This window comes from Ammospiza caudacuta, chromosome 13 (genome assembly GCF_027887145.1).
Source record: "Ammospiza caudacuta isolate bAmmCau1 chromosome 13, bAmmCau1.pri, whole genome shotgun sequence".
Classification (NCBI taxonomy): domain Eukaryota; kingdom Metazoa; phylum Chordata; class Aves; order Passeriformes; family Passerellidae; genus Ammospiza; species Ammospiza caudacuta.
In genome coordinates, this window is record NC_080605.1 from 10,192,909 (window position 1) to 10,208,536 (window position 15,628).

General features: G+C 40.0%; 1 protein-coding gene across 1 annotated transcript in view; it reads left to right on the top strand.

Annotated features, from left to right (window-relative positions):
• NKD1 (NKD inhibitor of WNT signaling pathway 1) overlaps positions 1-14,938 on the top strand; it is a 104,028-nt gene extending 89,090 nt beyond the window's left edge. Inside the window, exons 6-10 of the mRNA XM_058813736.1 lie at positions 75-170; positions 8,450-8,597; positions 9,589-9,673; positions 13,383-13,513; positions 14,250-14,938. Of these exons, the coding sequence (XP_058669719.1) occupies positions 75-170; positions 8,450-8,597; positions 9,589-9,673; positions 13,383-13,513; positions 14,250-14,824 (1,035 nt within the window). The 3' untranslated portion in view covers positions 14,825-14,938. The remainder of the gene's footprint in view (positions 1-74; positions 171-8,449; positions 8,598-9,588; positions 9,674-13,382; positions 13,514-14,249) is intronic.
• Positions 14,939-15,628: the final 690 nt, after the last annotated feature.

Genomic DNA, 15,628 nt, shown 5'->3' on the forward strand with positions numbered 1-15,628 from the left:
AGCATCTCACAGAGCCTCCTGTGCAAACAGGCCTTTTGCTGTAGGTAATCAGCTGCTCTTTGCATGTTTCTTAGGAATTGCAATGTGATGTGTCTGTAGAGGAAGATAACAGGCAAGAATGGACCTTCACTCTGTATGACTTTGATAACAACGGAAGAGTCACACGTGAGGTAAGCAAAGCACAGCTGCTCCTCTATGTGCAGCACTTGCTGACAAGAGAAGTGTTTTATAACAGGAAGATTTTTTCTACTATGAAGTAGAGGTGTCCTGCCAACTTAAACAGCAGTTTCCATGGACCCTTTCCTCATAGGAACAATCCCACCAGTAGTTTGCTGTTTTCAGATCTACTGTACCATTTTTTAAGCTGGTTGTTGTTTAATACCTGAGATCAGCCTTTAAAAAGTAGTACTGGCATTTGAGGAGGAAAAATATCTGAAACAAGTGAACAGCTAAACACATTGTCAAAATAAACCCCTGCAAATGTATATTGTTCTGTCTTCTCTCCTGCTTTTCAGAGTTAAGCTAACCAAATAACAAGGTTGCTTGCTGACATTCTTTCCATCAGTACTAACTATACTCTTCTATTGTTTTTATGAATATTGGGCTGATCTCTGCCTTTTCCCTCCAAGTATAAATAACACTGATGATGTTCTCTGGAGGATGATAAAGAATGGCTGTCAAAGCATACCTGTGTGTATTTTTTATTATCAGGGTGTCTTGAAGCCAAATAACAGGATGTATAGATTAGGATATAGTTCTTTCTGAGAACTATTTCAACCCAAATTGAATAATATTTCTTCTAGAAGAATGTATTTTACTTGGGATTTATGCTCTCTGCTGTCATTGATTTTTGTGATGTGTGTTTACTGGCTCCCATGCCTTTAGATAATCAGCTGAAAATCAAAGGCTTTTTTCTCTCTTAGATCTGATGCTGGTGCCTGTGACAATTACTAAAAACTGTTTGAAAGCAATAGGGCAAATACTGAAAGTGTAGTGGCCTTAGACACCAAAAAGTCTGAAGCAAATTTATTTTGACATTGCCAAAGGTGGTGGTTGTTCAGGGTTTTTAACATGTATTTGAACATCATTACAAGGGTATTTTTATTGTCTCTACTCTATAGAGCTTTGAATAGTCAAGTGAAGTCTGTGCCCCTCATGTGCAAGAACAGGCAGATGAAAAGTTGCAGGCTAAGTCCAGAGTTTCAAATGGGAAGATGACATAGAGAGGGCAGGAAGGATGGGTGAGGTAGTAGTACTGTATTTGTTAATGTTTGTGGAACAGAAACTAGAAAAATGAAATAACTTGCTTGAAGTCTCACAAGAACCTAGTGGCAGATTGAACCCAGGTCTTTCAAGACCCAAGGCTAAGTCTTCATTACAAGATTATTGTGACTCTCAAAAACAGGGGAAAAACACACAAAACCCAAACCCACACACCCACACACATGGGTGTCTTTTACATTCAGGCATGGAATTCCCATTAATGTCAGTGGGGGTTCCATGTGCTGAACATAACGAGAATATGCTTTCAAGTACGTATACAATAATTACTTGTGATTTTGTGGTACACCAAAGAGCTTAATTTGACTGTACTTTGAGAATATGTTACAGCCAAATTCTACCTCTCCCTGCTACAAGAGCAGACTACAGCTTAACTGAAACCAAATCTGTGCAGGGATTGAATATTATACTGCTCTGAGGTCTGGAGGTTGCTACATGCAGGCTTGAACCTGTGCCAAAAAAAATTCTTTCAACCAAGGGACCAAATATGTTGATAATTTTTAGCTCTTTACATGTGACCAAAGATAGAAACAACAAGTATGCACCATTCCAAATCTTCCCCTTTATGTCACACACTTCTTTTGCAAATGGTTCCAGGGCCATTTGTATAAGCCATCTTCTTGGTTATCTTCTGTTGAATCCAGGTACAATTTATGAGGGTTTTTTTAGAGCAAGAATGACCAACAATAGCAGCTCATAGATAATCCTGGCCACAAAAGAGGAATTTTAGTCTCTTAATATGACATAGAATTTCTTGTTCTCTTGGCCCCTGGAGATGGGCAGACATAGTGTGCCTGATACTGTCCTTGGCTAAGCAGCTCTGCTCCTGTTCCTGCAAATGACTTAACCAGGGGGAACATTAAACATTTGAATAGTTTCAATTAAAATTAATAAGAGACATGTTTTCAGTCAAAAGTATGTGAAGTCCATTGCTGGAGCAGGGACAAAATGGGCAGTCTGAGGAAGAGGCAGATCTGTACCAGTGCCCTTTAGTGAGCTGATGAAAATGCATTCAGAACCAGGCAGCTTTTCTTAACAAAGGTCCAGTGTTCTGGTGAGAAAAGCTTAATATGGACCTTTTCTCCTTCTTGGAGAATTTCCCTTTAATGTCTCCTGGATTTATATCTGGATTTAACAGAGATTTTTTCAGTTAGTTTTTACCTGTAGACCTGGAGGTGCTTTGCAAAAAGAAGTAAGTAGCATTATTCTTGCTTTTCACCACGTTGTAAAAGTGAGACAGTGGAAAAGAAGTAGCTTGCCCACCCACATCTATTTCATTTGATTCCAAGTCATTGTGTTTAAAACATTGTACCTCATGTCCAAAGAGTTTCTAAAGGAATCTAGTGTTAAATTAAGTTTGTAAGACACACATAGGTGGGGAGCAGTTTTACTGATGGATTGAATTGGCTTTTTCATTCAAATGTATAAAAATTGTAAATAAGGCGTGTACTTTGTTGATACAACTTCCCTTGGGTTCTACAGAATGACAGATCACTGCTAAAGCATTCAAATTCCGTTTTAGTGAAATTTCTCCTGGATCTAACAACATCTTCAGAACTTAATGTGCTTTGATTTCCTCCTAGAGTCTGCATGGCTTATTCTATAGTCCTTATAATTAGAAATTCACATCTAGTCATGCTTCTTGAAGAGATAGACCCGTTATAAAAGCATAATTATTGGGATGGCAAATTGTAAATTAACATTACTGTATGTTATAAAACTTCTGCTTTTTCTGTCATAAAGATGCCCAGTTCTCAGTCCTTTTTGGTTTAGTGAAAGATAACTTTTCCTGCTGTAATATGTATATTGCAAAACTTGGCTAATACCACTTCCCTTCATTCCATAAGCCATAAGAGGACAATTCATTATGTACAGCAGGCCTTTTTAGAACTGACAGCTGCGCTGTAATTATCTTCACATGAGTATTTGTAATCGGACTTGAAACTTGGATAATTGAACTAATGTGTTTTGATCCATGAGGTTTTATATTGAGCTCTCTGAATGTAATTATGCTTCATAAACACTAGCTTTTTTTTTTTTTTTTTTGTAACCAGTTCTTCCTGGTAATATTCAGTTTCTTTGGTGAGTGACTGCACAGGAATAAGCACAAAAAGTTGCTTGTCGGGACCAAAAAAAAAAAAAAAGGAAATTTCTTTTAGAGCCGCTTTTGAGCAGATAGCAAGTGAAGTTCCTTTTGCGTTCCAAATAAGAATGATTCAAAAATGTATGTGATCAAACAGAGCTGATGTTGCAATAAAAACATCCTGCTGTATGTAGAAATCAGACTACAAACAAAGTACAAATGAGACATTTGTATTTATGTTTTTCCAAGGGAAAAGTAATGAACTGATATTGATGTTTCTCTTCATGCATTTTTAATGCTAAAATTGTTCTTTGTATCTTACATTAAATACCCAATTTTTCCTCTTATGTTTCCTTTGTGACTTGTTCTTTCCCTTTTTAGATACTTTTACTCCTATACTCTGATGAATAAAAGGGTTTGAGGTTATATCTGCATCCAGAGCTCAGCACCAAGTCATTGACTTGGGGAAGGATATTGGCTTTTTTGGGTCAACCATGTATTAGCCTGACCCTTATCTTGAAATCTGTAGGTTTTCACTGTGTTTGTGCTGACTCAGGATATAGAAAGAACAATGAAACCAAAGGGTAGAGCAGCAGTGCCTGTTGTATCTGTGGCCATCACTTCAGTCCTTAGAAATGATGACTTCATGTCAGATGGAAATATTAAGAAAAAATACAACTTTCTCTCTTGGTTTTAAGGAGAGTCAAAAAATTCTGTGTCAGGCAAGCTACCAAGACTCAAACTGAATCTTTCTGTTTTATTGAACTCTTTGGTTTTGGTGGTGTTCTCTGGGGCTTTGTTTGTTTGTTTGGTATTTTGGTTTTTTGTTTTGTTTGGTTTTTTTTCTGAGGAGAGGCTGGTAGTTTAGGGTTTTTTGGGGGTTGTTTGTTGGTTGGCTTTTTTTGGGTACAAATATCTCATTCAGTTAAATTAGTTCTAATGGAAAAATCTATTAATGTCTTCTATAAAAATTTTTTATTTGCTAACTAGTGATGATAATCTATGCTAATATGGGAAAAATAAGGTCATCCCTGTACTACTAATATTCCTTAAAACCAGAAAATAATACTTGGAATAGGGACTTTCTCAGTCTCACATATGTTCTGTAAGGAATGAGCAATGCTTCGGTGCTCTCATTCTTTTTCAGACCCATTGGTTCCTCTGAATGTTACCAATTTCTCTGAATGTTATAAATTACTGTTAATCTCCTACTGGAGATCCATAAAGTATTCTGCAGATGGATGTGTGAGAGCAGCATACATGTGTGGACTTAACAAATGGAAATATTTCAGGCAATATATTAAATTTTCTCTTGTTAATATACTTCTGTTGCATTGGCTGCTTGATAAAAAAGGATGGGATTTTCACCCTGGAAAAACCAACTGTGGTGTTCAATAAGCAAAAAACAAATAAATCTGGGTATGGCATGTGCTGGTTGTTTGGATACTACTCAGTGAATATTTGTTTTCCTCTCTGTGGAAAAATACCCTACTTTCAGTTTTTGTACTTGATTAACCTAGAGAAATTCTTCATACCAGAAGCCCCTCAGAAGTTAGAGTCATGCAGAATACTGCCCTCTAAATATATTCCATTTGCTATGAAGGAGAGAAATATTTTTGTTCACTCTTGTTTCTCCTTACCCATTTAATATAGTAGTCTGAAAATTCACTTTTTGTGGGGGAAGGGCCAAGCAGTCTAAAGCAAAACAGTTGCAAAATGCCGTGATTTGTGAAACTCATCATTCATTGTGCATAAAAGTTTGATTCTTTGGTAGGTGGGCTCTGAGTCATGCTGGTTTATGTATCAGACAAGAGAACATTTAGCTAGGTTTTGTTCTTGATCTTTGATGCTAAATTTCTTGAGGATGGTGAAATGCACAGGCTGGGGTGTAGAAGGTACAGCTGTCTCAATGGATTTAGGCAGTTTTTAATGAATTTAAATACAGATAATGTTCAGTGGGACAGCTTTCAAGGGAAACAAGTCTGCTGGCAGGCTACTGGAAGATGAAAATACTTTTGGGGTAAATGTAGATGTAGCTATAAAATACAGAATGTATAACATATACCTCAATGGTCTATTGCTACCAATTTGACAAGAAAGCATTACCATATTAGCTGTGAAAACAGGGCTGTGAGAAAGGAATTTTAGTGGCAGTTCAGATTTCATTGACAAAGATCGTTCTCAGTAGATCAGTGCCTCAGAAATTCATGTGTTATCGTTGTGAAACAATAATTGTGAAGCAACAGGAGGCTCAAGCTGCCTTGTGGCTGGTACCTGCTCAGCCAGGACCGTGGTGTACGAGACAGAACAGCCCAAGCAGCCTTGTTTGACCAAATCAGAACTGCCAATTTGCTGAACTTCCCAACCCCAAATTAGGACCAGAAGTAAATGAATCCTGTAATGAAAACATAGGTGTCAGTATTTAGGAGATCAGCATAAGCACTGAGTGGTTGCTCATGGCTGTCCCTAACCTCGATCTTGGGACACATCCAATGTGAGCCCCAGAATGCAGAAACTTCAGGGCTGCACCTCAAACACATAACAAAATGCAGAGGCAGCAGTGTGTCAGTCCACAAGGGTGCTGAGTCCTCTGTGCAGTCATTTCACAGCCTGGACATTAATTTGGGTTAATTTGGGCCTGTTTGGCTGAGACATGCAACTTGTCCTGATGTGACATGCATGTGCACATATTTGTGATTTGCCAAGTATGTGTCACACAAATGCCACATTTTGCCTTCCTTGACTGCCTTTGGGAGTTGTTTTTAAACTGCTGAGTCAAGCAGCTTGTTGAGAAAAACCCTCACAGAACACAAGGGGCAGATTGTCAGCCAGTTAGCAAGTTAGACCTCAGCCCTGAAAAAAATCATGTAAAAGGGCAGTGGGGGATTTTCTGTCTTTGGTTTTTGAAGCTAAAATAGACTGGATGTACAAACATCTGGCTTTACAACTATCTGGCATAGCTGAAAAAAGGAAGAAGGGCAGATTATTGTGAGTGAAAGAGTTGATAATGACCTCTTGATAGCAGCCTTGTGTGGAAAGATGACATGTTGGCTAACCAACACTTGTCCAGGAATGTATGGGAAAAGCCCCAGTCACCCATGTGCTGAGATGGAGCCCAGTTAAGAGTAAATACTGTGCTTAAGTGTTTTGCTGAAGGAGAAGGTTTATCAAAGTGTGGGATAATAGCACAATGCTCCTGGAACATGACTTATGGAGGGTGTATAAAATAACAGATATGGCTTGTTTGTCTGTTTATGTGCTTGCCTGGGTTTTTCTTCTTAGATGAAATAAAAATTCAGGCCTTCAAGCTGGCCGTTGGATGTGGCTCTGTCTGGCCACATTTAGATATCTGGCTAGGTTTCAAATTAGGGTGGAAATGTGAGAATGGAGACATGTTAAAGAGCTGTGAGGTGTCCACCAGACTGACACAGAGCATTCTGTCCCACACTCAAGCTTTAGACAGGGATTGTCAAGAGCATGGAAAGCAGCTACTGACATGTAGTAACAGCCCATATAATGACTCTTGCAGCAATGAGACAGAAAATATCAGTGGAAAAATAAATGAGACACTGCAAATTCGGCTCTCTTTTTATGAATATATTATCTTGAACCTACAGGTCTGGAGAAATTCTCATGAGTGCAGAAAAGTTAGAGAAGTTACATGTTAAGACAAAGTCTGGACCCTCTAGGGTTTAGTGATTCATTCTTGCTATTGAGCTGGAAAATCACCCATCATAATATCATTGGTCCTGGCCATAAGGTCAATGTTTCCCTAAATTCGGTGTGAGTAGAAATTAGTATTTCTATGTCATCAAACTGGTTCCATAATGAGGACTGTGTGGTGTATTGACTTCTAAAGTGGTGGGAGGCTCCATTAGGGCATACTAAACTTTGAGCTGCCCATGTTACAGGTGTGACTCCTGAGCATAGGAAAAGTTGTAGAGGTTTTGAATTTTTATAGACCTGACTCTTAATCCTCAGAACCAGTTATACTTTAAAAATGATGATTCAGGTATTGCCTTTGTTCTTGCAGGCATCTGGAAAGAGCTTAGGTAGTAGGATAGATCAAGGGAAAGAAAGACCAGCATGAGGAAGTTCTCAGATATGCATTCAATGGGCTCTTTATAGCCTGCAATGATAAGAATGCTTTATCAGAATGCTTTGGCCTTAGTTTGGTGCCCAAGACCAGTTTGGGTAAAATCCCTTTGTGGAAAAGCAGTGAGCCAAGAGATCCCTTTTTCATGCTGGCAATTTAAGGTAGTGCCCTGTTTGAGCCTGGCTGGAGTAAATCCATCTGGGAGACCTCTGAGCATCACCAGCTGCTAAACAGTGTTTCTCCTGTTTGAAACCATTGCCTTGTTAAAATTGGCTGCTGTTCTTTCCAATATAGCCAGACATGTAAGCCTCTGATCACATCCCATTGCCTTCAAAGAGATCTGTGAAGAAGGTTCTGTAATAAGCCTGAGTGGATAATATTTGCAGTTCGAAATGTGTGTTTAAAACTATTGAATTTTGCAAAATTACCTAAACCCCTAAGCACAGATGGTAGGGTGACTTTCAGACAGACATAATTTCTTTCTAAACCTGAGGTTTACAGTTCTGCCACTTTTCTTACTGATTTTCCTCTAGATAATCAACCATTTAACTATGCCAAGTGAAAAAACCCACCAAAACAAAACCAAACAAATAGGAAGACTGTGATGCCCAAGGTTTTCTTCAATCGATGTATTGGCCACATTAACTCAATTTTTAGTGGAGTATAAATGATTATCCCTGGGTTCTGTGTAAATCGAAGAAAAAAGAAGGCAGAACACCATTTTGCAGATTCAGAGCTTGGGAAAACTGCAGATCTTGTGCTGTTGTTATTGTTTTTATCTGCTCTGCCCCAATTCATAAACCCATTTGATGAAGATTGTAACACTCATGATTGTAACTGTGCAAGTTGAAGTCTTCTAAATTCAGTGACTTCTGAGGATAGTTCAGCATTTAGTAGTGCCAAATCGAAAACAATTGTAAGCATTGGAGCTGTGGGTTTCATGCCATTTTCACAGTGCTGTGTTCTTCTGTGTTTCAATCCTTCTCCAGGACATTACCAGCTTGCTTCATACCATCTATGAGGTAGTTGATGCATCAGTAAACCATTCTCCTAGTTCCAGCAAAACTCTGAGAGTGAAACTTACTGTGGCACCGGACAGCAGCCAGAAGAAAAAGAGTATCTTGTTAAATCATACTGGTAAGGATGTGCAATCAGCCATTGGAAAAATACAAAAACCTCCAGAGTCCCTTGAAAATCCATGTCTATGCTTTGTTAATACAAATACATATATACTTAAAGGCAAATAATTTTGTGGGTCTTTTAAACCCCATGAGCCTGCTTTATGATCTTAACTGTAAAATTACCTGCCCTCCTCTCAGTGTCTCATTAGCAAATGAGGGTTCCCCCTTCTGATGGATGGCTTCTTTTGGAAGCAGCAGTAACCCAAATGTAGTGCAATTGTCTTTGTGCACTGCAAGGCACATCTTGACTTGCACCACTCTATCTCTGCTGAAATTGCAGCCCTTGGTTTGTGTGGGAGGAGCTGTAGGGGTATAAAATGTTTCTTGCCAGTGCATAGCTACCAGTGCTGCTGGGTAAAAATAAACAATTAAGCATAAGGAAACTTAAATAATCTGTGCATAAAAATTGTACATTTTCTGTGCTGGCAGAGTCTGCCATTATAAAAGTGTTTGTACCATGATGGCTCATCTAGCTTATCTTCACTGTAATAATAATTGTATCAGCATAATTACTTCAGTAGGTAGAGTAGTACTAAATTGAAATACTTAGAAGTATTTAAAATAATACTTCAATAGAAAATGTAGGCATCAGATCTAAAAGGAGAGCCTGGTCACCTCAATTTTAATAAAATAATCACTCCCTTAGGAGCAGACACAGGCAAATTCTCACTACTGGGGAGCTCTGTGGTGCATTAGGACAGCACTGAGCCTTCAGGGTGAGTGTGGCTCCACCTGGGCTGCCCATGGAGTGCCCTGGCTGAGATCCTGCAGTCCAGGCCACCTCTGAATAGAATCTGTCCTTTGGGCAAAGCAGGACTGGGGAGGTTACAGGGAATGCTGCACCACATCTGATCTACTGACACAAGCAGAGGTGTTTGAATGTGGAATGTTGGTTGTGCAGATCAGCAAGCACAGCAGTGTGACAATAATGTACTTTCTGCTGGCAGATTTGCAGAGTGCCAGGCACAGAGCTGAAAACAAAGCTAATGAAGAAGCAAGAAGCTCTGAGAAGAAGCAGAGAGCTTCCCTCAGGTAAGGGGGAGTAAACCCTGGCTCCTGACAGGCGCTCTGAGGAAACCTCAACCATTCCTTCTTTGCTTGCTTGTTTTATTTTAAAAAAATATTTTAAAATAGAAGAATTACAGGAGCTTTCATTGTGGACTTAAGAGCACATTCCATAGCTGGATACTTATATTAACAAAAAAGAAAAAAAAATCCTGGAATTTTCTTTTTCTATGAGCTCTTTGGAGGATCTGAATTGTCTTTTTAGATGCCATCTGCAAATAAGTGAGGTTAATAGCAGAGCTTTTTGGCTAAAAGTGTCCTAAAACCTTTTCCACTACTTAGAGGGCATCTCCTGCCTTTCTCTGTCCTCCTTCCAGTCCATCTTTTTCACTCATCAACTCAAACAGTACCAAGCTTTGCATGGGCTAACTTGGTTACCAGCTCATAACCCAAGCAGAATGCTAGCAGGTCCTCCTGGTGTGTATTTGATATATTTTAGGATTTTACATTTCATAACAGAAACCGCTCCTAAGGCAGAGGGAAGTGTGTGCTGAAATACTACAGTAATGACATTGACTCATTAGTTATGTTTGTTTCTTCAGCTGCAAATTTTAAAAAAACAACAAACTTTTGGCTTTCCTTAGATTTAGGGATATTTGTCTGGATACATAGCAAATTTATCAGGAGAAGAAGCATTCAGTCTTATTGAAACTGACAAGAGAACAGTACCTCCCTTTTTTGGATGGAGAAAAAATGCTAGTGAGTTATCCCTGTCAGCAAATCCCAGTACAATCAAATTTCAGATTAAAAGAAGAATAAAATTACTATTAATCTTGTGTCAGCAGCTCTGCACAGAATCTTCTATGAACTGAAGAATACTCTGTGGTTTTACTTGCTGGCCTAGATGTGGTGTGCAGATTCCCTCTGCCCATTAGCAAAGTTTTGCCCTGTGTGAATTCAATAGATTGGTTTTGTTTGATAATCTAGTGCAAAAATCCCTTTTCAGTTTGAAGTCCTTATCTACCTTAAAGTCCTGGCTCTGCAAATGTAGTGTTTTTATGAACAGCAGGCATTTCCAATTAAATCCACAGTCATGGAAGCATCAAAAGTTGGGCCAAAATGTTTGTCCTTCTCCTTCCTTTGGTGAGAGGCTTCCTCACAGAAAAATCTATGTCTTGAGCTGAGCAGATCAGCATCAGACACTGGTCAGCAGCTGCCAGTTTGTGTTGGATCCCACTAAATGTAGACAGGATGAAGAGTGTGCTGTTCACACTGTGTGTGTTTCAGGGATGTTTGTGCACTCTGGCCAAGCTGACAACCCTCAGGAAAGCTGCTGAGGCTCAGGTCAGAATCTCACAATATTAATGCAGTTGATTCCCCTTTGAAAGCAGCAATGGGAACTTGTGAGAAGCGCACACATTTCACACGTTCAGTCATTTAGGGAATTCTAGGCAAGATGTGATTAATATTCAAGATAAAATGGATAGAAATGTTTTTGTCCTGAAGGCTGGGAGATAGATTGGTTGGATTTTTCATTTGCTGAAGGCTCCAGGCAGGAGTTTTCACCTGTAGGGCTAATATGAGTATCCAGATAAGTAGCTAGATTCATGGCTAGATAGCCTGGCTCTCCCTGGCTGACTTAAACTCTGTGTTCTCAGTGAGTGAGGCTCTCCATCAGGGGATGTCCCTGCATTTTCTGCCCTGTGCTCCATTCCCCTTTCCTGCTCTGTTGTTGTGTGCCATCAGGATGACACATCAGTGTGGGAATTTTAGAAAGGACTTCCATACACCCCACAAACACTCCAGCAGATGCCCTTTTTTATTAAAACCAGAGCCTTACCAAGCCCAAGCCCAGTAACAACCCTGCATTTTGCACAGTCCTCGGTGCGTGGTTGGTGCCTGCCCAAGGGCTCCCATGTGTTTGCAGGGCAGCACTGAGGGCCTGGGTGCCAGACACTGCAGTTCTCACAAGTGCTTGGAGTTCCTTTGACACTGAGCACATCTCTCATCAGTGGATAATTGCTTTGCTGTGTGTATTTGCATGAATATTGCTGAACGTCATCTTGCATGCAAGAAAGTTGTTAGAGTGTAGGGCTGTGGCACTACTGGCATAATTTTTTTTCCTCTGTCTTGATGAGAGATTTAATTTATTACAGTAACAAAATAACAGGTTCCCTGTTAGCTTCATTTCCAAGAGCAGTGCTGTATGCAGTGTTGCTTAATTGTGTTGGATCAAACTCAGTGATGTTTTTTCTGGGTTAACTGTGAATTGTCTTCAGCACATGGGTTCAAGTCCCAGTGGTTTCTGTAGGTGATTCATGCCTGGCAACTGCAGTTAGGCAAGTTCTAGCCCCAGAGATCTTTTATGTTGACATGCTAAAGTGTAACAACCTATAAAGTTGTGTCTGATACAGGAAAAGTACTGAGTTGGTTAGGTATCCAAAATGTAGAGACTATCTGGACATTCCTTTTTTTTTTTTTATTTTTTGAGAGTAGCCCATGTCACTTTTCAAAGCTGAGTAGAATCTTTAAACCTTACCTGCTTTCCAGGCAGACTCTCCTCCATTCAGGAGACTCTACCTCTATCAAAGTAGAGCAGAAATGATCTTCCAGTTAGGTCAAGTCTTGTGACTTTGATAAAAGACACTGCAGGCATGACAGAGACACGAGGGGCCTCAGTTCTGTAATGTCCCTGAACAGTACAAGCTAGACCAGGAAAGCCATTTGTGCCAAAGCTCAGGGGATCAGCAGCCTCTGGAAACTTGGAAATGTGTTAATAGACTAAAAGCAGAGTACTGGGCACCATACAGGACAGAGCCCATATTTAGCAACTGGTGTAGGATACAAGGCCAAATTCTGATGTTAGGCTGACTTCAGTGCACTTGCACAGAGAAATAGCAAAGCCAATCTCGTGGTCTTGGAGACTGAATTGTCTGAATGACAAGCAGCAATTTAATCAAGGGTTTTCTGCTTATACTGTTATATTGAAAATGTTCATATTTGCAGACTTCCCATTTAAATTGCTGAATAAAATTGTTTGGCATTATGGGCTACAATACTGTAAACTTCTGCCTGATTTTTTTCTGTCTCATAAATGAATGGTATTTCAGATATTCATTCTCAGGAAATAGTTCTGCTATAAATAAAATTGCAAAGCTGAGCAGGAAAAGGAGTTGAGATTGTAAAGCCAGCGTCTGATCTGACCTTATTAATTATATTTTGGAAAGCAGCAGTTACCTCTGAGTTGTCCTGCCAACACCTTCTCTTCCCAGGCTCTCTCTGGTTGCTACACCTGTGCTGTTGCCTGTCTCTCTGAAGCAGGAGCACATGGACATTGATCTGGATTACCCCAGCACTTCCTCACAGTGGTGGGAATGGTCATGAATCAAACAGCAGATTTTCTTTGGCCTGTCCAAATTGGAGAATCGGTTGAATGATTTGGCCCTAAGACAGAAAGTAATAAATGCTAGGAGTGGTTTTATTTGCCTTTGCACATGTGATGCAATTGGAAAGCCTCCTTTGCTTTGCAACACCAAGGTTGATTTATGTGAGGGGAAGGAACAGTCAGTTTGGGCCCATCGTCATAGCAGGTCTGGTCATCCACATTTCAAGCGTTTGTTGTTTCTTTGTGAGCACCTCCTGTCACTTCAAAGGGTCCATTAGTTGTTGGTTTGCAGATGGTGATAAGAACTTTAAAGAAGTTCTGCTGAATGGTAATTTTGCTTCCTGCTGACAGATACCACCAGAGTGAGAGCAATCCAGAGCAAAGTGGGTGCTACCGTCATTGTGTTGATGAGAACATTGAAAGGAGAAACCACTATTTGGATCTTGCAGGAATAGAAAACTACACATCAAAGTTTGGGCCAGGTAATTTATGTTGTAACCTCATAATCTTTTGTTCCTTCAGTTGCATGTTCCATGCCAGGGACAGTGAATTGTGGAGCTGTGTGATTTGTCTGTAGTGACTCAGGAATAGGACTGTGAATACTGCAAGATAATTAGTGGTGAAGGTGATATCACTACAGAGTGGGTAATGTGCTGCAAGACTGCTTTGATGTACTTGTTTGTGTAGCTAAACTTGGAGCTGAGCCTAGGAGAACAATCTTTACATCTAAATTATTAAGTTTAGTCTACGGGTGAGGTAAGGATTGACTTTTGGATGTTGGAGCTTGTTCCCAAGATGAGACCAGCACATATTTTATACTCACTACTGACCCAAAAATAGGAGAATGTGTGTTTGTACCTGGAATTTTGGCTCTAGTCCCCACATCAAAGAGACTTGTATTTCCTTCATTTCCCTGCCCTCTGCCAGGGTTTTACTATTCCCCTGACAGTTAATTTGATGACCAAGAGTTGGTAACATAAAGATTTTTATACACATATACACACACACAGTGTGTGTTCAGTCTTCTCTAGATAGGTATTCATATTTGTGTATTATTTACTGGCCAGAATTATTAAGTGTAATTAAACTAGACAGCTATAATTGCATTCACTTCCTTAGGAAAAATTTGTTCTGCCGATAATGCTATCCCTGCCAACTGCATGCTACTAATTAGAACTTTGAAATACTAGATGACTAACTCAGCTTGTTATTTCCTAGGATCTCCTCCAGCAGCTCAAAAACATGACCCACCAGGCAGAATTGTGAATCAAACTAGATCCCGTTCTCATGAGCCTGAGACCTTCCATGCTCACCATAGGAAGTCCCAAGTGGTGGATCCAAACCACATCAATCTGGCTGAAAGTTCCTATGCCAAGATTGCAGAAATCCAGCAGAGGCTCCGGAACCAGGACTCCAACAAGCACTTTGTGAGGTCTCCCAAAGCCCAGGGCAAAAACGTTGCCCCTGTGCATCCTGGAAGGGCAGTTAGGAATAAACCTTTCCAAGGGGTGCCCTTGCCCATGGCTTCCCCAAGTGCACGGGTGGGCCAGAACCTCCCGTACCTTCCCTTGCAGTCCCAACAGATCCACAAGAAGCATAAGCAGAGGGCGAAGGAGAATCACCAAATGTGCAAAACCTTCCAGTCTCCAGGGACAGTTGTGGAAAAGGAGCACGTGAGAGACCTGCCCACAGTCATTTTATATGAAGGCCAAGTGGGACAGATGATACAAAGACATGAGCACCACCACCACCACGAGCACCACCACCACTACCATCACTTCTACCAGACATAGAAGGGATCCCACCAACACCCTCCAGGAATCATCCCAAATGAAGGAAATGCGTTCTTGTGATACCAGAACTAAGGCATTACTATTATTAATGTTATCATTACTAACATATATTTTAGAGGTTATATGGAACTCTTGAAACTCACCCTATTTATATGTTGTGGAACCGCATAGCTTACTCAAACACCTTGTGGATATTTTTTTTTTTTTTTTGTTTTAAGTGGCTTGTAAAACAGCAAACAGCCATAGCTTTTTGAGCTGTGATTTAATACAGGTCGTCAACGCACTTCTGTACAAGTACTACTTCCAGTGTACTCAGAAAGATACTTCAAACACTCCTGCAGACATCCAGCTTTCCACTCTGCTGTACGCCGGCTGATCGCACACAAGCCTTTCATCAGGGGAGCAATGTTCGAAGGGTTGGACTCCAGAGATACTCAGATAATGGAAAATACAAACAGCTGCTACCTCTAGTATTATTCAGATTTTATTTTCTTTTTATTGATTGTAATGTGCTACAGGGGGGAATTTTAATATACTGTGTTCGTGTAGCCTGTTTGTGTTCACATCCTTTCAAATCATCTTAATTGCAAGGAAATATTAGCTAAACTTGTCAACAGGGCTACATTTGTATGACTTACACTTTATTTTCTTGGAGATTCTTCATTGACACAAGTACAGTCTGTTGTATACTGGGTAATATTTAAATATACTTCTTTTATTTTTGGTTTTTCTTTTGCTTATTCTCCACTCTGTTTGGGATACTATTTGAAAAGAGAAGGATGTGAAATGGGGTTTTCCAAAGCA